Source organism: Cottoperca gobio, chromosome 14 (genome assembly GCF_900634415.1).
Source record: "Cottoperca gobio chromosome 14, fCotGob3.1, whole genome shotgun sequence".
Classification (NCBI taxonomy): domain Eukaryota; kingdom Metazoa; phylum Chordata; class Actinopteri; order Perciformes; family Bovichtidae; genus Cottoperca; species Cottoperca gobio.
The window spans coordinates 1,899,355-1,925,126 of record NC_041368.1 but is presented as its reverse complement, the minus strand read 5'-3'; the positions used below and the strand labels follow the sequence as shown (position 1 = coordinate 1,925,126).

The 25,772-nt window shown below is 40.9% G+C and overlaps 1 protein-coding gene across 3 annotated transcripts; it reads right to left on the bottom strand.

The window, feature by feature from the left end:
• Positions 1-1,311: 1,311 nt before the first annotated feature.
• On the bottom strand, positions 1,312-21,042 carry robo4 (roundabout, axon guidance receptor, homolog 4 (Drosophila)). 3 transcript variants are annotated; one of them, XM_029447710.1, is made up of 19 exons: positions 20,844-21,042; positions 15,148-15,474; positions 13,626-13,783; positions 11,741-11,861; positions 11,470-11,608; positions 10,886-11,013; positions 10,156-10,271; positions 9,842-10,073; positions 9,587-9,708; positions 9,251-9,422; positions 8,935-9,132; positions 7,683-7,725; positions 7,304-7,416; positions 6,195-6,518; positions 5,887-5,991; positions 5,520-5,667; positions 4,746-4,988; positions 4,201-4,550; positions 1,312-2,961 (listed from the first exon to the last, which is right to left on the bottom strand). In XM_029447710.1, the coding sequence occupies exons 1-19, from the start codon at positions 21,040-21,042 to the stop codon at positions 2,783-2,785; spliced, it is 3,417 nt and encodes a 1,138-aa protein (XP_029303570.1). In that variant the 3' UTR covers positions 1,312-2,782. The 3 variants fall into 3 exon arrangements, with proteins under 3 accessions (XP_029303570.1, XP_029303568.1, XP_029303569.1); XM_029447708.1 differs by lacking the exon at positions 20,844-21,042 and adding an exon at positions 17,137-17,405 and having other exon boundaries at positions 4,201-4,553; XM_029447709.1 differs by lacking the exon at positions 20,844-21,042 and adding an exon at positions 17,137-17,405 and having other exon boundaries at positions 2,783-2,961.
• Positions 21,043-25,772: the final 4,730 nt, after the last annotated feature.

Sequence of the window (25,772 nt, the reverse complement as noted above, 5' to 3'; positions counted from 1 at the left end):
GGTATATAATACATCTAGAAGTCCAGCTAATTATACTCACACACCGCTGCCAATATGTTTGTCTGGTCTTAGAATGGTAATTATCCATGTGGTAAAATAACAGACTCCAGGAAAGACACGCAGTAATTCTACATGTGTATATGTCCATGTGTGTGTATGCAGTGTGTCCATGGTTTCAGGCCATGTCTAATTTGGGTCATTGGTTTGTTGACATGCTATATAAAGCTGGTATTTTGGCATAAACTAAAATCGGTGATGCACAAACCCCAAGAGTGGCATGTGTGTGTGTGTGTGTGTGTGTGTGTGTGTGTGTGTATGAACTAATAAGACAAGCAGACATACTGTACAGTAGTGCTTGATTCATTAATATGTGAGCCTCATAGCGTGTGGTCTCGTCCATCAGTGAGTGTGTGTGCTGCTCAGAGGAGCCAGGGGCTTCATGTAGAAACATATGGCCCTTAGTGAAGGAGACAGAGGAAGGATAATCTCTTGGCCAGTCTAGTACACACACACACACACACACACACACACACACACACACGCGCGCACACACACACACACACACACACACACACACACACACACACGCACACACACACACACACACACACACACACACACTCACACACACACACACACATTATCTATGATCCAATACGTGCTGCGTTGCATATGGATTTTAACTGGACACGATGTGATACACAGTTTAAAGCTTGATCGTTGTGCTTTCATTATTATTTATGTTTTAGACTGCTTTGACTTTACTGCTAATTGCAGGTCTGCTCGACTTTATCTGGAAATAACTGCAAGTGAAGCTTAATCTGATTAATCTTCAAAATAGTTCAAAAAGAGAAAAGACATGAAATTAAGATCTAACTTAATTCTTTCATATGTTTGCTGTGAAACAAAGCTGCCCCTCTTTGAAAAGAACAAATAAATGACCCCTATAACTCACATTCCTGTGTGTTTTTTCAACTCTGGTAATTATGGACAGTTTTGTTTTTTAATACTCCACTTATAAATTCTGATCCTGGCACAACTGTTTGTTTGCAGCTTATAAATGAAAAAGACAGCGAAGCACTTCTCAGCTCAACATTGCTCAGTCTCATTTGACCCGAGCAGCCCAGATACCGGACACGGATTACTTTGGAAAGAGATGTTGTGCTTTGCAGCGGCATGACAAACACAAAGTCTTTGAGGAAGTTGTGTTAGCTTACATACATATTACACAGCTCTTCCTCCATAATAAATCAGAAGTGTGTGCAAATAATCTGTTTCAAAGGAATAAACTAGGCTACATGAAATCATAGGTTTCTTTTGGAGAGGAAACTTTATTAATAACATTACATTACAGAGTTAAAAATCACACTTCCAAAATCACAAAAACATAGATTTTTTTGAGGTTTATTCTCTCCAATGGGTTGGCAGCCATTAGCAGGTACAGCCACATTATTTGTCTTGGTTAATCAAGACAAACAGATGAGTTCTAAACATTACCTTCCTGCTATAAATAACCATTAGCAACAGCAGGGGCCAAATACAATCCTGAGGCCACTGAGGGACAGTGTGCAGAGAACCTTCCCTTCATCCACATCCTCAGAGGCTCCCATGGCAAACTGAAAGAGTGACGCACTAACATGACAAAGTGAAAAACCCTCTGTGAGAAAGTGTGAATACATCCTGTATCTAAATAAAGTATGTAGGGGCGTGTTTTTAATAATTAAATAATCACATAAAAGACTAAACAAAACATGGCAGAAGCTTTTATTTCACAGCTCGGACACAATCCAAATGTAAAACTCGATATCAATCAATTCTAACATTTTATTCAAAATTATAAAACACATTTGTAATGTGAACACAATAAAATGCAGATTCTTACAAAATGTAAAACTTTGAATCTACTGCCATTAGTGAACTTCTATATAAACGTCAGCATGCTGCCTCCTAAAATTAAACTTATTTAAAGGCAAAACCTCCAGTTAGTTCAATTAATTGTGAACACATCTCCTTCTACGTTTGCTATTCTGAACTACTAAATATTTTTGTCTGATGCAAACTTTGTGTAACATTAAAAAATGTACAGAGTGTATAAAGTAGAAAACAATTGTAAAATATAAAAGATTTCCCAGAATGTAAAAGAAATCACCAAAATAATCTGGAATTCTTTAAATAACATTTGTTGAATATGCTGAATATATAGTATACACAGTAAACCAGCCTCTTGCAGGACTCCAGACCTAATCCTGCTACAAACATGAAGATAAGAAACAAAATGTGCTGTGAGGAAAACTGCCTAATGACTGCTTTCTCACCGTCTCTGTGTCTCTGTGGCCTTTTCAAAACACACTGGGTGAGAACATCCCGAGGGAAGGATCTCATTATCCTCTTCTCTAATAAGCAGTAAGGATACAGAGAGGGAAGAAAACTTTAGAAACTCAATGGAAGTCATTTGAAGGATGCAAATAGTAGCCGGACTGCACTGATGTAAACTGGGAAAACTATTACAGGCAAACAACAGACATGCATCTGCTGCCAGAAGTGTCTCGAACATCAAGGAGTTGGCTCCAATTATATTTAAAAGCCAGAGATTTATCTATTCTTGACTGGGAAATGCTACACATCAAACCCTGAATTATTTAGACCTTCAAATTCCGGCACAGAAAATCAGTTATCAGGTCTGTCCCTTCTTCTCGTCTTGCAGTTCCGGCGTTGCTGTGAGATGTTCCTGAAGTTCTCCAAACTCGGTTTTGTTGTATGTTTTTCTCTCCTGGCAGAGTCCCTATGTGTCAAAGGGTTTGGTGTTTCTGCCAGGATAGTGTGCTCTGTACTGAGCCTCCATGTCTTCCACCCAGGCCATGCTCCAGTCCCACGCAGGAACAGGCTCCAGCTCGCCGAACGAGTCGCCTTCACAACATGACGGATACAAAGCGCTGAGGGGGGAGGCTGGTGGAGAGAAGTCTGAAAACAGAAGAGGACGACATCCATTTCAATATCGAGTGGAGGGACTATATTAAAACACAAATACTTTCGCCTGTGAAGAAGGTAACAAGTAAACATGTTCAAGCTTTCACACTGATTCCCTGAGGAAAAGCACATTTAGAAGCTTCTTTGAAGCAGCTGTCTGTAACTAGAAATACAAACATTCTAATAAGTTTAAGGCACCAAAGCAAACACTGCCAATTCACAACAGTCACGTTCTGGTTTCCTAAGGCACGATCATATTTCAAAGACCTCATAAAATGTAGCTGTGTGTATAAGCTGAAGTGTTCAAGCTATAGATGCTCTGTGTATTTATGTGAAAGTGCATATCTCATATGATGAGTCCACACTGTTCTTATCCTTCAAGCCAGGTCTTTACATCAGCACACGTAACCTTAGTGTGGAGAGTTAAATGTAAAGCTGGATTTATTTATTTTTGCTGACAAAGCCACTTGTGAGAATATAAACAGAATGTTTTCCCTCAAGGTCCCCTCATATCAAGGCCCACTTAACTTCACATGGATGAATAACTTAATTCTTGATTTGATGCATATGATTATACACATACTGTAGAGGAAGAACCTCAGTTTGCTGAAAGGTCCAAAGTAATTGCCTGGTGACACCTTAGATATGAAACTTAATATCTTAGTCTCTTACAGCACCATCGACTCACAGTGACATGCACAGGAAGTGCTCTCTCGCTAACCTCCTTTACAGTCCTTTAGAATCTTAACCATCAATATAATAAGAACACTGAAAACAAACTTGTGTCATGAGTTTCATGACTGTGTTGGACATTTCCTGTTTGCCAGTAGTCTGCCGACAGGGCTGCATGTTTCATAATGTTTCATCATTCATAGACACACGGAGGGCCCCATCTAGTGGAGAACTGCAGTAAACACAGCAGGCCAGGATCCTCCGTCTGACGATGGTCTTTAACATGCCTATGGCCATTCTGCTTTGTTGTTGGCAGCTTCAAGACAGCAGTGGTTCCCGACCGAATCTAATTCTTCATCTGTGCCATAAATATCCATTGTCTAAAAACTATTACAAAACACCTCACTTGGTGACATGTTCCTTCTTTTTGATCCAGTCCCACATACGCTGTGCTGCTGTGGATTCCTCTGGTTTTCCAGACTGAGCAGAACCTGTTGAGGATCTACTGTGTTTGTAATGAGCATCGGTCAGTAATCAGAAGTGCTTCTGCTGAGTGCTTACCTGACAGAGAGCCTCCACTCATGGTCTCAGCTGCCGCGGCCAGCAAGCGGGAGAAGTTGGCGCTGTCGTTAGTGTAGCAGCTGTCCACCGAGCTGATGAGGCTGGTGCGAGCGCTGGCCGTGTTGCTGTCTGAGACCGAGCTCCAGGTGTTCCACAGGGAGCTGTCCCATTCACTGTAGCAGGAGGAAGGTGTGCTCTGGAGGCGGGCACGTCTCAAGCCAATCGGTGGGACCTCAGGCTCATCGGTGGCAGGGTCCTCCTCCATCTGAGGGGAGCGTACAGGCCCACAGATGTAGCCCAGGGTGGGGGAGAAGTGGCGGGGCAGGGAAGGATGCTGCTGAGGCAGGGCACTGCTGACAGAGAGGGGGCTCAGGATCACTACACATGCTATAAACTAAACTGCCAGGGAAAGAACAAATGGTTGCATTAATCTTAACGTCTGCAAAACATAAGATCTTTTCTACAAAAATGTGCTCGGATCAGAACCAACTAGGCCCGATTGAGTAAAAGCCAGCTGTATTAAACACCAGTGTCTGCATCGCTACCTGCATCTCTCAGGTTTCGGGCTGAGCTCCAGATACTGGATAGCTTCATGTGCTGTCAGCGTGCCACACTGTTCGTCCTCCATTGACATGGAATATGACGTAGAGGACAGGTGGCTGTAGGAGGGGCAGCTGGTGGTGGTGGTGGTGGTGGTGGGGGGTCGAGGTTGCACACGGTGGCCTGACGCAGCACACACTGACTGGAGAGAGCCCATGTCCACTGTTAGCTTTGTAGAACGACTGGAGCTTGGAGATGTAAGAGATGGGCACGTAAGACTGAATGATGCGCTACAGGTCATGTTCATCATCCCCCAAAACCCCCATGGCATCACACTACTGGTCATATTTAAACTCTTGTTTATTTGGACTTCCTGACAACCTTTGCTTGGCGGTTTCTCGTTTCCCCAATTAGTAATGAGAAACAACAGCCATGTTGTTACTCACAGATGTATGTCTGCATACAAGATTCTCATCGCCTTATTTCCATTTTTTAAATATGGTATTCAGCTTGATCTGAATATACTTTACTGTATGGAGCTCCTGTTGTTTTTTCAGTTATTGTCATCTCAAAGGAAACAGAAGACTTTAAACAGGTGTATAATGCGTTAGAGTACTGGTCATAGTAGTTCTGGCTGTTTCTGACATGAACACCATCGATGTCTGATGTCTTCTGTAGACTGTTCACTAACACTTCTCTATGGAACCTGCAGGATGGCACCTGTGGTTAGTGATGCAGCAACCCTCGACCATCCAGTCTGAGCTGTGTGTGTCTCTTACCCTTCATCCGAGGTGCGGCTGTGTGTGTCCGTGGTGTCCTCTATGGGCATTGGTGGCGGGGGGGGTAGCATGTCCACTAGGTGTAACGATGCAGAGTATTGCAGCAGTCGAGGACAGCCAGCAATATTATCCCAGTGTGGATGTCCACCTGGACAAAATAATACATCCTTCCTTATTACCAGTAATAATTATCACTATTCATTCAAATGTGTCATAGTACAAGTTCTGACTTAACTAGAAGCACCATTTCCAATTCACGATCACTGTGCAGTTTCAGAGTCTAAAAGTGTGAGATGTCTGTCTTTCAGTCTTATGGGTGGGACAACAGCTGGTGTACGGACAACAGTGAAAATGGATTTTGTCGTACCGTGCCGGCCTGATGGTATGTGACTGAGTCTCTGTTTGTACACACTGGATGGACAAGCCTGGATCCTGGTGGGCACTATGGGGACGCTGTTCACTGCATACAACTCTGAAACAAATAAATCCATCATGGACACATATTTATTCTATGTTGATACATTGTAAAACAATCTAACCAAAGCTGTATTACTGTCTGCATGCACATGTGTATTACACGCTGAAGACAAGGTGTGTTGATACAAACACAGAACAACTATGTAAAGAAGGAAAGTCAAATGTAGTCGTGGTATTCCCATATTCCCAGCTATGCACCTTGCTTGCTGTGGGTTTTTTCCCGTGACTCCCTCAGCACACCCATCTTGGGCTGGGGGCGTATAGCATGTTTCCATGGTAGCGCCTCGCAGCTACCGAGGGGCGAGGTCTTTGCGACAGGCTGAGAGAAGATCTGGATGGTCTCAGTTCCTTGCTGGTGGGGCACACCATGAGGCAATTTAGTGCGACGCCCAGGACTGTTAAAGGTCTTGAGACCGTTGCCAATCAGGTCCACGTAAAAAGTGCCGTAAACGCCACAGCTGTCGGACGCGATGGGGACAGCTGAGTCCACGCAGCTGGGGTCCTTCCAGGAGACTGGGAGGCCTAATGAAACACAGATGAATATCTCTTACACTCTGGAGCATATTGATTATTATTGTAGTGAGGGCAACTCACAGTTCATTTGGAAAAAAAAAGAAACTTTTATGACTTTTGTCTTCTTTTTTTTTTCTTTCTCACAAAGAGATCATCAAGAAACAAATGATTATGGCGGCGCTGGACCTCGCATACAGGTAACATCACGAGAGGATAGTTACTGTGGAACTACTCTAGTGAACTGAGTAGGACACAAGCTCATCACACCTGTTTTGACTGCTTCGGGAAAATTGCACTCACATGCTGATATGCATAGGTGTTACCATGGTCACCAAATGATCTTGTATAAATATAGGCTATATGTTTGTATGTTAACACAGATTGGCAGATTACTTTAACAGCTGACGATGAAGCAGAAGGATTAAATAATAGTTAAGCATATAGCATCATTACAATCATATGGCAACATTTCAAATCACAAACAAAGTGGATCAGAGTCCACTTAGAAGCGCACTGACACCCTCCAGGTCGGGTTATTGCGTTCGCACCAGAGTTTGATTGACAGCTCTCACACCAGCCCAAACAAGCCGAGCTCAACAGTTACACACGGCAGACGTCATATGAACGAAACCAAAGCAGCCAGGAGCCTCCAATGCTGAACTGCAGCTAACCAAAGCAACCAAAGGATCCACTTTAACCTCCGATGGATGAGCGTCCATATTTATCAATTGTGTCAAGGCCAAGCGGTAAGCCCCCAATTCAGCTAGAAATCATATGTGCCAATCAATACTCACTGGTGCCCCTGATGCCTGGATGTGTCTGACCCTGGGCCCATAAGTCCTGATACTTCTGGTTGAAGGCAGGTCTCCAGCCTCCAGGGATCCAAGGGGAGTCTGGAGCTGCCATCCTGCAGATGTAGATTATGGTTATTGATCTCTAGTGAGAATACTTGAGTAGAGTCATCCAATCTGAATTGAAACTATAAAGATGTTTCTACTGTACTTCACATTGGTTTAAGTGAATCGCAGGTTGGCATCAGAAATATCAGATTGTATATACTTATATAAAGTATCATAAAATCAGATTTAGTTTGAGAAATTTGGAGTTATTCTTATGACTTCATTGTGATTACATTTTACACGCGCCAAGCTCCGCCAGTTCTCTCCCCTGTACCTGTGTTTTATGATGAGATCTTCACTGGGTAGCCTGTGCAAACCTAAGAAAGAAAATATAAAAACAGAAGTATACAAAATGATATACAGTGGTGGAGGAAGAATTAATATCCTTTAAAGTATCAGCAAAACTACTCAAATCTTCCCTGTCAGCGTTTCACTGTTATATGTGATGTTTCTGCTGCATTAATGTGTGTGTTGCATGTTACTGCTGTAGATGTTTGAACTCCTTTATATCCTGTTGGCAGTTTAATCTACACAGTGCATCATATTCTATAAAATCGGTTGTTCTTTGTCTCTGTGCTGTGAGAACCACGCATCTCTAAAACGTTTTAGAAAACTTGTCATGAGTTCCTCAGAAAAACTGTTTTCAGCTTTGTGAGGATACATTATCCAGCTGATCCAAGAGGCTTTTTAAAGACTTTATTTTGCTGAAGAAAGAGGAGAATCTTCTCAACCCATACAGGAACACTTCATCCTTCAGTTGATCAAAATCACCAAATTTGGAGACAAATGGTTTTCACTGAACAGGAAGGGGATGGAAAACTGTACCCTGAAAAAAAAATTGAACAAGAATGTACATCTAAGTTGTAGTTGTGTTGGAGTAGAATGAAATGGAAATACCCAAGTAAAGTACAAGTACCTCAGGGTTGTACTTAAATACAGTACTTGAGGAAATGTACACACTGCTTATATAGAACAGCTCTTTTGTCACATGACTTAAAGGAGCTGCGTAGGATTCAGGGGCATCTGGATACCTCCTCTCCTTTTCCCTTCGGTGGACTTCAGGTGCATTCTGATGCATTCGTCCCACCAACTTCAACATACAAGTGTGAAAAGTCTTCTCTAGCCAGTTCTAGTAGATATAAAGCGCTCATTCTAAGCTAATGGAAAAAAATAAGATTCTTAGTTTCAGGTGATTAAACACTGATGAAAACATAGTTATGAATGATATATTATATTTCTCCCACTAGATCCCTCTAAATCCTACACCAATAGACCATTAATCATTGTCTAAGTAACAATTAATATAAATGCATTAACAATGGGTATTATTTAGACAGAGGTCCGGGCTAAGCCTCGTTTGTCCCAACTGCCCCTGACCTCCAGGCAAAGCAAGTATCCCCGTCATACACACTGCTCCTTTAATCACAGACTTGAAGTCCTGCAGGTGTAACTGAGATTCAGTTTTTGAACTTTTCATACGGAGCACCTTTTCTCATGGTGGACATTAAAGTTGTCTGTACACACACCTTTAGCCCTGCCATGTCCTGACATCAGGTGCCCTGTCCTGCTGTGGCGTTTGAAGAGGTAGACAACTGCAACCATCAAAACGCACCACAGGAGGGCACCAATGCTGCCGATCAAGACTGGGTCCTGAAGCAGGGCCAGGACCTGAGACAGATCCCCTCTCTGGCTGTCTGACCCAGGGGGGCCACCTATTTGTGGGTCTGATGGGCAAATAGAGGGCAGATGAAATTAGATATTAACTGTTCTGTAATGTGGTTAGATTACTTCATGTTCACAGAAATGACCAGCTACATATTCCTTAAGTGCCCTTTTACTCACTGATGAGAAATCCATGAGGGTCACTCAGCTGTCCGACTCCAGCTCCGTTGACAGCTGCTATGGTGATCCAATATCGTCTCCCTGGTTTGAGAGTAGAGATATCAAGGTTGTGTCGGCCACTGTCCACGGTCCAGTTTTGGTACCGCTGCTCCTCAGACTCCACACACCACACCTGGAAAAACCATTTGCATCAAGTACTACAGCTCTCAAAGTAGCATATTGGTACATATTGTAGGGGATTATGTTCCCTCGATGTGGTCCTAACAAGCTACAGTAATGTCCACTGTGCTCAGGAGGAGACACGACATGATGCAGGAACTGTTCTCCCGTGATTACCTGGTAACCCTGTATGACCCCGTTGTGGGTTTCATGAGGAGGAGGCTCCCAGCTTAAATGGATGGTGTTGTTCTGCTCATTGCTCACTGTTATGGACACAGCCAGTGGAGGGGCACTGGGCACTGCATAAAGAGGAGGAGGAGTGGACTGTTATCTTCTAAACATGGCTCGCTATACTATATATTCAAGTTCAACACATGTAAGTATTATAAAGATAAAAAGAGGACACAAATATTGAATCAAATTATTTCTCACCTGTCTCAGGGACTCTGAGATGCCGAGTGTTGCTCTCCCTCCCGTACAAGTTGCTGCCGTAGGGACGGACTTTGAACTCATACTTGTAGCCTCTCTTTAAGGAGCCCACCTGGGCTTGGAAGCTGGGCACAGTCACTTTCTTTGCCGCCCAGTCCGAGATGGCAGGCAGCAGAGAGCGATAGAGAACCTCAAAGCCATCGAGGTAATGAGGCTGAGCTGGGAGGGACTGGAGCTGGTCAGAGAGAAACAACATGGAGCATACACCACAAATATTCATGCTCTCTCTGAAACTCTTTGAATTAGCTTGCTCATACCTTCCATTGTACTTGTGATATGTTGGACCCAGGGGCCATCATGGTGACATTTTCCAGAGCAACTCGTAGGGCTGACAGCTCTTTGTGGAGGTCTCTCTGTTTAGTGCTGACGTCCTCTGGAGACACAGAGTCATATTTATTAAAGTGTTATATTGAAAGGATGGACACACAGGGCAGAATGTCTAATACTCATAAACATGTTTAAAGCAAATGTAATGGATGTAAGTAACTACTGGGTTTGCAACATTTTGGCATTTCATTTGAGTTTTGTCCTCTGGTTAATCGTAGTAAAACTATACTGAGTAAAGTGTTATGAATACAAATCACTTATATGCATATGCTGCAAGGTTCCTGTCTATAGAAAATGAATTTATAGTTGGTTTGGACGAAGTGTGGGTGGTGCAGTTACTGCTGCTTTGCCAGTATACTGTGATGACATACAGTTCTGTGTATGTCTATATCTGTTACAAGCCAGCATTAGCCTGAATCCAGCCTCATGCATGGCTAATGTGTGCTTTTACTCTTAACCCCTTATTAACCACAAGTTCACAATTTAATCGTTGCACCAAAACTTGAATGATTTGTGAAGAAGCAGGTGTTCCTGCTAACAGACACACGAGAGCCCCTGTCTAACTTTACCTTCCAGTATATGGACGGGAAGATTGAGCTCAGCACTCAGGCAACCGAACTGTCAACCGAAATGAAAACATTTTTTCAGACATCATCTTACCTTCAACTAGTAGCTGTGCGCTGACAGCGACCACACCAGCATCATTGACAGCAGTGCAGGTGTACTTCCCAGCATCCTGGGCTGTCACATAGTGGATCTGGAGCGTCTGGTCTGGGTTTACAAGATACCTATACACACATGTAGAGACATTAGTTTTCACATTTACTGTCACTTTTGACAATAACTGAAATAAGATATTTTAGTTTCATTTAGAACAAAGAATGTCAGGAAAGAAAGAAGCCCTGAATGACTTACTGGCAGCTTAGAGGTCAGACAAGTTAAATACCTTGGATATGTGCATAGCAATATGAAATGGCATGACTGTTAAGACCATTTGGAAGTATATGCTGAGCCTAATGTTTGAATAGTTAGTTCGAAGCGAACTGCTTCCAGCTACTGGTGCAGTCAAACCACAAAAGTCAAATATTAATTAGTGCTAGAGGTCTGTTTAATATGTTGTGCTTTCTGCACACTACAGTAATATAAATGCAAATATATGTTTCATAATTCATAAACATTGATCAGGTGTAAAGTTCACTCTGTTAATAAAGTGTGCATTTCTGTGTGTTGCCATAGTAAAGTACCTGCCGTTGGGCAGTGGCCCCTGCTCTCTGCTCCAGACCACAGAAGGAGGCGGGTCACCTTTAGCTTGGCAGTAGAACTGGGCAGACTCCCCCACTCTCACAGACACATATTCTGGCTTCAGCACCAACATAGGCTTGGCTGCAGTAGAAGAGAGGATTACATCAGTAAGGTACAGTGTACAGTGTACAGTATACAGTATACTGTATACTGTACACTGTATACTGTATACTGTACATAAGTATGTAAGTAGTTATGGGAATGTTGTCTCACCCAGCACAGATAGTCGAGCCGCCCTGCTCTCTCTTACTCCCACAGTGTTGCTAGCCACACACACGTAAGCACCAGAGTGTTTCTTCTCTGCAGGAGCGATGATAAGCTTCCCACTCAGCTCCTGCAGCACAAGCATCAGAAACAATAACTTCAGATGGGATGTTCAGTACGTATGTCTTTAAGCATAAAGTGTAAGATAAGACTTGCGAGTAGGAACAGTATATGATCCTCTGCTGCTTTATATGAACTTGTGTTTGCATCATCTATTTAAAAATAAAAAGCTTTATATTATGACACTTAAAATATCAAAACATTTTGTGGTGGATTAAGAAAAATGATGAGTCATCCCCCATGCCATGTTCTACTGCTGACTTTGTTATGTCTTTATCGAATATAGAAACCACTAAACTAGGGACACATAAATATTTATTATGTTGGAGACAATAACTAATGACTGCTGATTGGACATTATGGTTTATCCACTTCATCATAACATCACCAGACTCACTAACAGAAGACACAAGCACAGAGGTGGAATATGTAACACAGCTGGCTTCATTTCATCTTTAGTTATGTATCATTGGCATCAAGCTTTCTGCTACATAAGATTAATTCAGAAATGACAGAACATTGACAAACATTGACAACATTGACAACATTAACATCAGCGAACCAGTGGAGCTGCAGTTTACATTTATGTCTGTCCAAAATGTCATCACCTCACGATTTTATCCTATTAGACAGTGTGATATAATTAACTCCTGGATGTATTACTATGTAATTGATTTACTACAATGTGTAATAATCAATTACTATATGTATTTATGTATATATATATATATATATATATATATATATATATAACATACTGAATGTATTATCTGCTCAGGACAAGGAACTCCTCTCCTGTTGGGGGTGAATTCATGAGATGACATCAGCACTAAGGGGTCAATAGGGCCTGGCCTCAGACAACCAATGGGGAAGAGGACGGCCCCAGTGCGGGAGTACATGAAACTTGTTTAGCTTGGAGGCGGGACAATTTCTGTGGAGCACGGGGAGAGAGAGGGGCTGTGAAACAGGACCGTCTCTCAGCTGAGAATATGTTCCATGCTTGTCTTATCACTTTATTAAATGTTTTGAGATAATTAAGAAGTTTACTGGATTGATTCAAGATAGAAACTCTGACTCCAAATTAAGAACACTAACAACAGCTGTGTGGAATTTGTTTTGTGAGATGACAGTGACCTTTGACCTTTGATCCTCAAAATGTAATCAGTTAATCCTAAAGTCTACGTGGTCGTTTGTGCCAAATTTCCAGAAATTCCGTTTCAGGCGTTTCTGTGATATCGCGTTCACAAGAAAGGGACAGACGGACAGAAGGTGTAATACCTGAGTTTCTGTTTGCTCTGCATCGCTGATGGATTATTAAAACGTCATTTGACCATCCTGAGCGCGCGGGTCGCTTGCCCCCACCACCTTTTACACTGAAGCCCCTGATAATCTAATTTCATAATTTATAAGAGATTTCTACTGCATGTTTTATAAAAGCCAACAGTGCACAAGTTGGTTTGCTCACGTACTGTGTCGAAAGCGTTTTGCCGGATATTCATAACTTCAGCCATGTAGTTTGCATATGTGAAAATGGAAAATAAAGTGAGGGATTGTTTGATTGTTCGACAGAATCCCTCATTGAATGATAATTAAGTGACACATTGCTCTTAACAATGCAAACACACAGGCCTCCTGATACCTCCACATTAATCTGACATATTCAGTTGACACTGGAGCAGTGTTGGAAATGTCACAAGGTTCCACGTCTTACTTAAAAGGGACTTATTTAGATGTTTAAAGCTGCCAGCTGGTGCATGTAAGGCAGGAGGCTTACAGTATAGTGGTGATCAGTGTTGTTGATGGGAAAGCCATTCTTCTTCCAGATGAGATTAGGTTCGGGGTGTCCCTTCGGGGGGCTGCAGTTTAAGACAGCCACCTCCCCTTCTGCCACCTCCACATCACTGGGCTGCACACTGAACTCATCCTGCAACACTAGCACATCAAACAAACAGTCACGCTTAGTACACTTCACATATAACAATTAGAGCAATGAACACTATTCCCTGAACTGTCAACGGAATTCTGAGAACAATAAACATAACAAATAAAAAATGTCACATTCACACATTTTCAGCTACCCTTTTGTCTTAAGTTTGTCTCATTGACATCTGGGAAACATGCATGAGCAGACAGCTGTAGACGTTCAGAGCAGAGGAAATGGGCACTAAAGTTGTAAAGTGGTAGTAAAATGTACATATAGGTTTCAGTGTGTGTATAATGCTGTAGCACCTGTCGCTCTCATCTCCCATCGCCGGTTCCTTATTGTAAACATCACAGCGCCTGTGCATGCAGTAATAATCAGTAACAAGGATTCTACATTTTATCATGATAAATCAGGTTATTCATAGCCCATGTACATGTGATGGGTATATGAATAACCTGATTTCTCTGCGTTTCATTTAACATCATATCCTGAATACTGTCAAAACCGGGATAATCCTCATAACCAAGATACTCGTGTCCATAAAAACACATGATTTACATATCCATAGAATCTTTGTCATAATATCTTACACATTCACTGAACAAAGATTATGAAACAAAAATGCACATTTCTCGCTAGAAATGTTATCAAAACGTCTTTAATGCCAAACATAAAGTATTGGAAGCTGAAGCTGAAATCATCATCATATCATATGTGAGTGAGTGTCACATAGCAACATTTACTGATTATTATAGGCTATATCATGATCATATTTAGATGATATCATGCTGAAGCAATTAAACGCCAGGATTATTGTTTTTTATATACAGTGTAGGCTCTGTGAAACTCAACAACTCACAAAACGACGTAATTTGTAGGCAAGTCTGTAGATATTGTCCCCGGCTAACAGAAATAGTCAAATTGTGGATACTGCTTACTGTATTAAACAATCAAGTTGTGTCATTTCCATAAATGTAGTGTAACGATGAAATCTGCTCAAACGGACAGTGGAAAGAAGACTTTCTTTTTAAACTGTCTTGCTATACTTTTAATAATTATTATCAAATGTAGCTGTTTCTTGTCTCTGACGCGTGACAGATCGCATTTAAAGCCTGACTATAATTTGTTCTACAGCCAATACTACATCCACTTACCGCACATTCATTCTGAGGTGGAAGTTTTAAAATCAGACCATGCAAATGACTTTGGGGCAATGCTTCTTTCCTAACCATCAGATAGATATGATGCAAATATAACTTTTCTGCTGTTACTGTTTCTGTTTGTGCCACAGTGAAAGGAATGTGCTACACAGTCTCTTTGTCCTTCACACAGTGTCCTGTAAAGACTCCAGGACAGACTCCCCAGGTCTTACCTGCAATGTACAGAGATGCATTGCGGCTGGTGGCCATGCCTGCGCTGCTCCTGGCCACACAGGTGTAGACGGCCTCATGCGACTGACCTCGCCTGCCCCCTCCCACGCTCAGAAAGAAGAGGCTCCCCTCTGACAAAACCATGGGCGGCAACTGTCCGTCTCCCTTTGCTATATCCAGAGGCTGGCCGTTTCGCAGCCACTCAATGGTTGGCTTCGGGCTGCCATCCACCCGGCAGGAGAGCTTGGCAGGACTTCCTACTTTCACCACCACGTCAGAGGGGTGGTGGACGATGCGGGGCGGGGTCTCCTGGGAATAAACTCTGGAACCTGAGGATGATACAGGGATTTTGTAGAGATTGTAAAGCAACTTAAATAACGTTTCCTTATAGAATAGACGGTATGATTATTGTATGATGACAGAGTGAGAGCACACGAACCCTGTACGTGTAGAGAGGATGCTCTGATCCAACTTGTTCTCTCTTGATAACTATTTTAGGATATCTGCTGATACCAAAAGCCAATTTGAGAACAGTGCTAATGTTAAGGATTTTTGTGGTGCTATAGACTAAACCTGTAGCCCGCTGTGACTGAATGACTGTAACTTATGGCGATTTATTTAAAACCAATCCAGCCAACATTCTGTAGGATGATTTAGGTGACATCCTGTTTCATTGAGTTGATTCAAGACTACAATGTAAATTGTATTATGTGTTTCTGTATAGAAGAGCCACACCCAAACAGCACTGCACTAGCACTATGCATCACCACCTTTGAGTTCCTTTAACTGGCTACAGAACACCCACAACAAACACATTTAAGCCTGACGACCAACAAACAATATCTATTTGCAGCCAGCAGCCGTGGAATGCCTTTGTTTTAACTTCCTATGGAGTTGGATGAACACATTGAAGGAAACAGGGAGACTGTGATCAGCTTCCTGACTGGAGAGGAAGCTCGAGGGTCTCAGAAACATCAACCCTAACAAAAGTCCACTGGAACTCCCCATCACTTGCATATCCACAACAGAACAAAAGACACTCTAGGTGGAATTTTAGTTTTTGCAAACAAAAATATATATTTTTAATGAAGTTGGTGTCACTTCATGTCAAATAAGTCACTGAGGTTACACAGATGTGGAAGAAGTGGAGGAACCCTCAGAGATGCTGCTTCCTGTCTCATACACACACAAAGAAATGTCGACTACATGTTTCATGCTGGCTGTGTAATTCAGAGCCAGGCACAGCCACATCCTTACAAAATAAAAGAGGGTACTAAAAAGATCACCAAACACATCAAAAGTCTGGAGCTGGTCATGAGCTGCAAACACTAAGAATCATCTGAGAAAGGTTGAATTTATTCACACCTGAATTGTATATACTCTTAATATGGGACAATATTTTTGGGCTGCTTTAAATGGGTGAAGACAGTCAACGAAAAGGTTGTACATCTTCAGTTTTTCATACATATTCCATAGCCGGAAATACCTTCAAGAGACAACAACAGCCCTGTCAGTAAAACGAAGACGCAGCCAAAACATCCGCAGTATTGAAATGAATAGGGCTTAGTGCATTCCTTAAAGCTATTTCAATACAAACATGTCAATTTGGGCTCTTGGAAATTGTGATGGACTTTTTTCAATATTTTCTGACATATATGTTATATACCACACGATTAATCAAATGACTAAGAACAATAATCAGCTGATTAATAATAATAAATAATTGTTACTAGAGAAAACAGATTTGACCCAATAGGCTCTATCAAGAATCACATTAACTTTAAGTGGACATTTAGGAGACCACTGCTTTAGTTCTTCTTAGATAATATACATGTATAGCCTATACTTAAAAAGAGAATAGTAAGTACAGCCCACCTTTATGGTAAATGTCGCACGCCAGATACAGAATATTTTACTGAAGGATGTCTATCACAGTTTCACGTATAGGCTAAATGAACACATAATTGATTCCGAATGTTAAATGCACTTACCTGACAGAATGAGTGCGAACACTGCTGCCAATATGCTGATGAAGACAGTTGTGGTCATGATGGACAGCGAAGTTAACAGAAATACTTTCCTAACCAGCCGATAAATAACGTGTTATTCGTCTGACTGTAACTAACTGCGTGATGTAACGGGATGTCCAGCTTCTAAGGAGCAATACATTTTTTATTTTGTTTTTAACGACAACAACATGTTAACTTTAACTTCCTACTTTACTTGAAAAATACCGTCCCATAATGAATATCAGCGGCTTCATGTCATACTGTGATCGCACCAGCATGAAGGTAGCGCAGTGGAATACAGCTTCCGGTCAGATGGGTTTTCAAAATAAAATCCATATTGACAAACGTACATGCCACTGTAATACGCTCTACGCATATTTAACTATATAAATCCACTCATCCATCTATCTATCTATCTATCTATCTATCTATCTATCTATCTATCTATCTATCTATCTATCTATCTATCTATATCTATCTATATATATATATATATATATTTAAAATTAATTTCTGCATCCTACAGGTATGCCTACTGATTGTTTGCATTACAAGATAGTGGTGGTGAACAATGTTTAGCCTATCTATTTAGTGTACAATAAGAAGCTAAATGTAGTCCAGCGATACAGATTTCACTAAAACCCTGAAAACCCAGACTTGCCTGGAATCATTTCTGGGTTTTATGGTAATGACATCACTTTATTACAAAGATTTCAGAGCGATATTACTGAGGTTGAGATTGTTCACACATATAAAGAAAAGTTACTGGGGAGGGTCCATTGCAGCCTGTGAGATGACAGCTGAGAAGTATTAAGCAACAACATAATCTATAAAAAGATATAAAAGAGAGGATAGTAAACAGAGAAAATAGATGGATTAGAGTATAGGACAATGGATTAAAACCACACATGCATCTGGCCTTATATTACTTGAGCTTTTAACTTTATAACTTTACTGTTTATATATTCAATATCCTCTGTGTTTAAATGTGCAATTTTTAGACGAGACACATGCCAAATAGTTCACTGCACAACACATTTTATTGTTGTTAGTGTTGCTATTCCTTTAATTAGCCACATTTGATAGTTGTTGTAATTATTATTGCTGTTATTGCTGGCGACACCTGGAATCAGTTTGACATCCTCCTGGATCCATCTTGTTCTTATATGTTCACATTATCATTTTTGTAATATGGATTGGATATGGATATCTCACTATTTCTACTGCTGTATCTTGTTATTGTTATTTTCATCTGATCTTGTTTTATTCAGCACTTTTGACTGCATCTTTGCATGAAATGTGCTATACAAATTAAAGTTATTATTATTAGTATTTGTATTATTATTATTATTATTATTATTATTATTATTATTATTATTATTATTATTATTATTATTATTATTAAGAGATATACTATCAAACTCTGCTGAGTAAATTCACAGAACTTGGCTGTAGTGGATATATCTATTTCACTGTCTCAACTCGAACCACTGTCCCATCTTGGTTGTTTTTCTCAGTTTGTGGCAGCAACTCTGTCAACACTGCCAGGAAGCAGGAAGTTCAAAGCTTCCCATGTCTCTAAACAATAGAAGGAAATTATGTATCTCTCCGTCTTGAAATGAGTCCACACAGTATATTAAACTGTATGCAAGCAGTTCGTATTGTAATCAGAAATCACTGACTTGGAAATAAATTAACTTGAACTTTGTGTATAGAAAAACTGACTTTGTGTCCTAATTCCATTTTTATTGCAGACTAATCCAAAACAGGCTTTTCGTATGTACACTGGAAAGTGAGTATACTCAAAACAAATCTGTGCGCATACCAACAAATACTAGATTGTGTGTGTATATTATTGTCCCACAATGCAATACACAAAGGAAATGGAAGTGCTGAAATGTAACTTTGGAAAGGATAGAAAACAGAGTTACTTCAAGTTCTTTCACAGCAAAGCAAGAGTAACCCTGAAATAAGTGAACTACCGCTAGTTCATTCCTTCCAATGGCTCACATAAATGAAGTATTGTTTAGTGAGCTGTTCATTGTGAGGCTCAGAAAGGCCCGGGGCTAAGTGATGGATGTTTATATTGATCCAACAACTTGGGTTTGATGGCCCCGGCATCGGCCAGCTTTCAGTCTGCAACAAAGGGTTTAGAGAGGATGAGGGATGAGTCCTGGCTAAACGCAGCCCATGGGAATGGTGCTGAGCTGAGATGTGCCGAGGGAAGGAACCTCTTTCAGGCAGCAGACCAAAGGTCAGCAGAAGTATTGGAACAGGCGTGGAGGGCGGGATGGAATAAAAAAAGAAAGAAAGTGTCAGCTATAGTGAGGAATGTGATAAAAAGTGACTTCAGAGTAAATTCTGAGTGTAATTCAAGTGTGTTTTGTAAGGAAACAACAATCGCTGTCAACATGAATGGCCGCTTTAAGCCAGTTTAAACTAAAAGTAATGTGAGGTGTTACACTCTGTGCCTCTTTTTAGTGACTCACCCTGATTTAAATAATTAAAGACTGTGGATGACAACACAATGTTTATCTTCATGTATGCAATAAAACACATTTCCAGAAACACTGTATTTGCATCCCATCACCATTATATTTGGTCAATTCTAATTCATGTGTTGAATAATCCATCTCTGAATAATAACATATTATACTTCCTCTATCCCACAGAGTTCCATGTTGCATTGTATTTTGCAGTTAAACAGTTAGAAGTGAGCAGATCCGTGTTTGACACTTTGCACACAGTTAGAGCAGGATTATGATTGTAGCTTGATGCAGATGGTTTCAATATGGTTTCAACTGTGAAATCTTTTACACAATACTTGTTTTATTTGTCTTAAAATACTGTCACTTAGTTCAACCCTAATGTAGGGCTTGCCCTTTGCAACAGCTCAAAAAACATTAACATCATTTTATTTATTTTATGCTTCATCACTTTTTCTATTTTGTAATCATTGCTTGTAAACATGATTTTAAAGTGATGACATTTTTCAGATGTCTGCTGTCACATCGGCTCTGTGTGAGATCTTAGGACTGAAGTATAGTTTAATACAATATATGTTCATATAGTATGTTCTATATCTGTGATACATGTTGACGGTACATGTTACACAGCACTACTCTAATCTCAAATCACTTTAGTAAGTTATACGTTTACTGTACATTTATTTATCTGTGGATAACTTGTTGGTGTACAAAAGGAATATATTTATATATCCTATATATAAAAAACATGAAATATTTCTTTATTTGGAGTAAGATTATTTATGGTCATTTCTGTATTTTGTCTCTTTCATCTAATGTGCTTTCTCAATTTGGGACAAAGAGAAAAGTTACAACTTTAATACTTTTCTACATCTTGGATTTTAATAAAGTCAGAGGAAAAGATAAACTAATATTCCAACGGAAAGAAAGATTCATTTTGCAATTACTATATTGTTTTTACACAGACTAAACAATGAGGACCATTTATATTTTAAATAATTTTCTTACATGGTGAAATTATTCAATTTATCAGATGATCTTAGCTGGTGAGTTACATTCAACATCTACATATTACTGCGTTGTTACCTACTTTCACACCTTGGTGCTCAGCCCTTTCATGACAATAAATCAGTTCATCTGCAGCAGGTTGCAGCATGTCTGTGTTGGGTGCAGTCTGAAAAGCAGTGCGAGTTAAAGGCTCACCTTTTCTGCGTTGTGGCTTGTTCCTGTGAGGCGTGTGCTGGTGTCCGACACTGTGACGAACATGCTCCTTGACCCGACTCTTTGACCTCTTGCCCAATCCCGACTCCGCTGGACAGATGTCTTGGCACTTGCACCTTTGTGAGTACTCAGCCCAGGTGTAGAACCAGGACACCCAGAGAAGCCATGCACCGACCCGCATCTTCAGTCAACCCTTCCTGGATGCAAGACCCGAACCCCTACTGCAGCTCCACTGTACCATCCATAGTCTGGGCAAATTGTGAACTCCCTACTGTGGCGCTCCACAAACATTCAACATGTGACCTGACCCAAGCGCCACTTGTTATTTGGAGATAGTTAAACAGTATGTTTTCTTCATATTCCTTAAACATGGTTGTGTGCTCCTCTTCCCTCCCTCTTTAATTTGGCTACTCTTGGTCTTCCCATCTCCCTCCTCTTTGGGTTTTTTTTTTTGTCCCGTGGAGGGAGAAGGTGGGGGGAAAACAATGATCAAAAAACAAGTTTCAGACCTCATGCTGAGCAAGTAGTGAGGGAAAGGGGACCAAGGGGTACTGTCTTGTCCAACAACATCTGTGCCATTCACTCTGCATGGGATAAAGGGGGGCAGAAAACAAGGCATAGTCTAGGGGAGGAGGGAGGCGGGAGGAGGTTGAAATAAGGGGGAGGTAACACAGAGAGGCCTGTTTTCCCAAGTCTGATCAGTTCCATTAATCAAATGTCAACCATGTGACTGATCAAATGCAGCAGAACCGTTTTTTGATTATGTAAAGCATTGCATACGTTGAATAATAAAACCTCTGCTTTGATCATTATGAAACTAAGTATTTCACACAAAATGAGCAAAACATTTTAAAAATGCGCTAGGAGCGATATGTAGTTAGTATTTTCATTTGTCAAAAATATGAACATCTCTTTCTGCTGCGCAAAGTACAATTTTCAGTTCACATGATCAAATGTAAATTATTGGGCCAGAATAATGTTTTTTTTTTGAAAAAATAAAAGCCTCAGAGAAGACAAAATGGGTACAAAGGCTTCTCTTTCTTTCACTGCGTTGCTTTAATGTGACAACTCAAGCTCCCCCCCCCCCACACACACACACACACACACACGCACACACACACACACACACACACACTCACAACCCAACCTCCCACCAGTCAACTAGCCAAGCTAATTTGTAGCTGCCTGTCTGCACAGTATGAGTCTCATACATCATCTTGGCTCGCCCATAAGAAGCAAACCAAGTCAACCTTGTCAGAAGGTTCTGCTTTAATTCCAAACACAGTGAGTTAGTCTGGTTCGAGTGGACTCCCAGAGTGTACAGAGATTACACTTGTGATTTGGTCTGTGTTTTATGGGCCTGTAAACAAAAAACAAATGCAGCTCCATACAAAGTACTGCAGATAGCTTGAGGCTTGAGGTCCTGTGAACCCTCGATTACAGGCACCTGTAACTGAAACCAGTCATTTGGTTGTGTTCATAATATTTTGTATCTCAATCTTATAGTCCTTTATAATAATATTAGGATTGACTTTCCTTATAATAGCACATTTAAATATGTTTACAAAAATATGTTTTGCCCCTCATGCAAAACTGTTCTTTTCATGTCTTCACTGTGATGACAAAGAACGGAAATAAAGGGAAATAAAGAATTCCACTACAAGATTTGTTAGAAAATGATTTTTATATGAAATACGGAATATTTATAGAGCAATGATTCACTGTATCTTGTTGCATGAATCCTAATGCAGTACATTGTCACTATATGTACCATTAAGTATGAACAAGGCCAATACGCTGCCTTGTTGAGGCAGGCTGGAGTGCATAGTGGGTCAATGGTAGGAAAACAGTGGCATGTGAGCCAAATCTGGCAAGGGGGAAAAGTAGTGTAGATAACAATACTCGGCTCATTTAAAGCCTAATGACTTTATAACATCTGAGACAGGCATGCAAGTCATACTGAGCCTTGTTCTGCGCCAGTCTTTTGAACAGCGGATGGGGCTAAAATGAAATCTAATAAACATAATAAACTCTAAAAACACAATTGAATAACACAGATAAGTAATATAATCAACTTAACTAAAATAAAACAAGTACCCTGAGAATTCAAACACATTTAAAATTCCAAGACTTTAGCATGTTTGACCGAGACATATTTGTGTTCGCAATACTTTCGTGTAACCATCAATATAGCTGAACCCTTGTGTGTAGATAACCAATCAGTCAGTTATCATATATTGTCATATAGTTCAACATAGAACACACACAAGTCAAAGTGTCTCCTGTGAGATTGTGTATGCTCCTGTGGAATATGCAACTTGAAGGTATGTGCTATTATAGCTTACTGCAGTACCAAGATGTTAAAAATTAACAATAGACCTTTTTCATGACAGACATTGTGACTTGTTACAAGAGGAAAAACACAACGTTTGTTAATAATGGCTCAGTTCCATCTAGTGTCCCAGTAAGCCCTATCAGTGAGCCAGCATGCACAATATCAGGGGCGTCTTTCATGCTATTAAGCACACCTATGCTTTATGACAAACCAAGATGTCTGCTGTAAGGTCAATTAATTTCATCAACTATTCAAGTCTTCAAGGAGAGCCGAGTGAAATTAATAAATACTTCAACATAGCATTACACCATGGTGCAATATTTTCTTTATGAACATGAAAGTGAGGACCATGATGAAAACTGAGATGAGAAACACAACTGAAATGAAAACTTAAAGCTTAAAATCCCCTCCTGACATATTTTAAGACATTTAAAAATACTCAGTGTTTAAATATTAAGATATATCTCATATGGTTTTTTTCCATAAAGACATGCACGTTTTCTAGCACATTTACTTCTCAAGGGCAGTTCATTGTTCAAGCAGTTTTAGTTTATTCCTGTGTTTACTTTCAGTTTTGTATGTGGTTTTATTTTCACAATCTCACCAAAACCGGCCCAAACTGAAGATTACTCTGAGCTCTGTATGTTCTCCTTCCACCACTCAGCCAATCCCTATGTGTGTATAACAAGTAAAGCAGAGGATTAAAAAAGTAAGAGATAAACGGAGACATTAATCGTCAGAGGTTTCGCTCCTCCCCCGTCAATGACCTGTTTTGTACAACACCTGCACCAATGAGGACATGATGGAGAAGATGGCCCACAAGCAGTGTCTCAAGGTGCTGTTTGCAGAGGTGCAGGCTTGGGTAAAGAGCAGAACCCAGACACAAGGGTGGGGGTGATACAAGCATAGCATACCACCACATGAGCAGGTCATTGGGTTTCATGTAAACTTTCCTTAGAATAAGCAAGAGATTATATTGGCCAGGAAATGTCCACACATGTCAAAGACTACTGCAAAGCATGGCCTGTATGTCAGCTTATTGTAGAAAAACATACAACACCTGTGCCTCTCATCTTACTCCCTGTCATTTCTACACCATTTGAATGTGTTGGGGTTGACATAGTTGGCCCGGATGAAAGAAGTCAGTCAGGCAACAGGTTCATCTGTGACTATGCAACTAGGGATCACAGCTATAGCTATATACTATAGCCATATATATATATATATTGTATCTATATAAGCAATCCTAGGGAAGTCCTTACTGATCAGGGACCCCACTTCATGAGCCGTACACCCTCGTAACTCTGTTTGAGCTGATCTACGCCCATCACACCAGAAGCTCTCTGGATGTCCTCCCAGAGATTTGGGAGAAGACTAACCAACCCAACAGTTTGAAAACCTCCTTTGTGATGAAGATGCGTGAGTAGCTGATGTAGACCACGGCAACGCTAAATGATTGGTATGACCGATGAGCCAGGAAGCAGAGCTTGGAGCCTGGTGAGCAAGTCGTTGCTTTTGCCAACATTTGCCAACAAACTTTTGGCAACGTGGCAAGGCTCTCATGAAGGGAAGAGAAAGGTTGGGGGCGGGTGACTTAACAAATCCACATGCCGGAGCGTAAAGAACCACTCCAGACCTTCCACATCAACATGGTGTTCTTACTGAGACACACCCTCCACTGCAGCTCCGCTGTTCTAAATGGACCTGAACTTGGAGGACACCAACTGGATTCATTTACACAGACTGCTAAAGCCTCATATTTGCTTCTGCTAAACTTTGGACTATTTTTGCAAGAAAGGCAGACTGTGGAAGTTGTCCCCATCTCTTACATTGGAAGTGCATTAGGAAGGAATCTGTTACTGGCCAGTATGAACAGAAGTAATGAGTACAGCATCCAACATCTACTTCAGTATTTTGTGCACTTGACTGGAAGATAAACTTGACACATAATGAACCTATTCTACTAGGTTTAGTTTGGAACTGAGCATGCGCTGTGGATCACTCAGGCCACCCATGTTCTTCATGTTCTTTGATCAGTGTAGCCATCGCCTTTCTAAGCCTGACCATTATTCAATCATGTTTTCAACACTGTCAAAATACCCCCCCCCCCCCCCCAGTGGGCCGAGCTTCGGCCCACGATGGGGTGTCATGTCCAAGCAGCAGCGGGCTATTGGTGAGCGACCTGACCTCTAATCTCTAATCATCGTCCAATCGAGAGGCAGAGCTTTAGGGTAATTCCTTCACGAGAGGGAGAGGTAAAAGGCCAAGGCAACACCAGGATCTTAGATTGAGGATTTTGCCCCCCTAGTGTGTGTTGCAATGATAGCGTCCCCTGGCTATACACAAAAGTGCATAATAGAGCGCGACAAGGCAGCGCTGAGAAAAAACTCTTCTTGGCCCGAAAACTGCATAGTTTGTTGCTCGGTGACAAGGCCCCGGTTCATTTCCACGTTCCATCACAAACTCTTTCACAGCTTAGTGAAATACCCAGCCAGTGAACTCTGATGTCTTCAGGTTTGCCAAACATCCACTTGTTGGCTAATAAACCCTTATTAATCCGTGCCTATTAGGATTTA

Excerpts from the sequence above, each read along its gene's own strand:
- robo4 (XM_029447710.1), bottom strand. The coding sequence starts at position 21,042 with ATGCGGGTCGGTGCATGGCTTCTCTGGGTGTCCTGGTTCTACACCTGG. Across the intron at positions 10,272-10,885 it reads CGCACAGCTACTAGTTGAAG|AGGACGTCAGCACTAAACAG; the intron begins GTAAGATGATGT and ends CTGTGTCTCCAG. Across the intron at positions 4,551-4,745 it reads CCGAAACCTGAGAGATGCAG|TGCCCTGCCTCAGCAGCATC; the intron begins GTAGCGATGCAG and ends CTCTGTCAGCAG.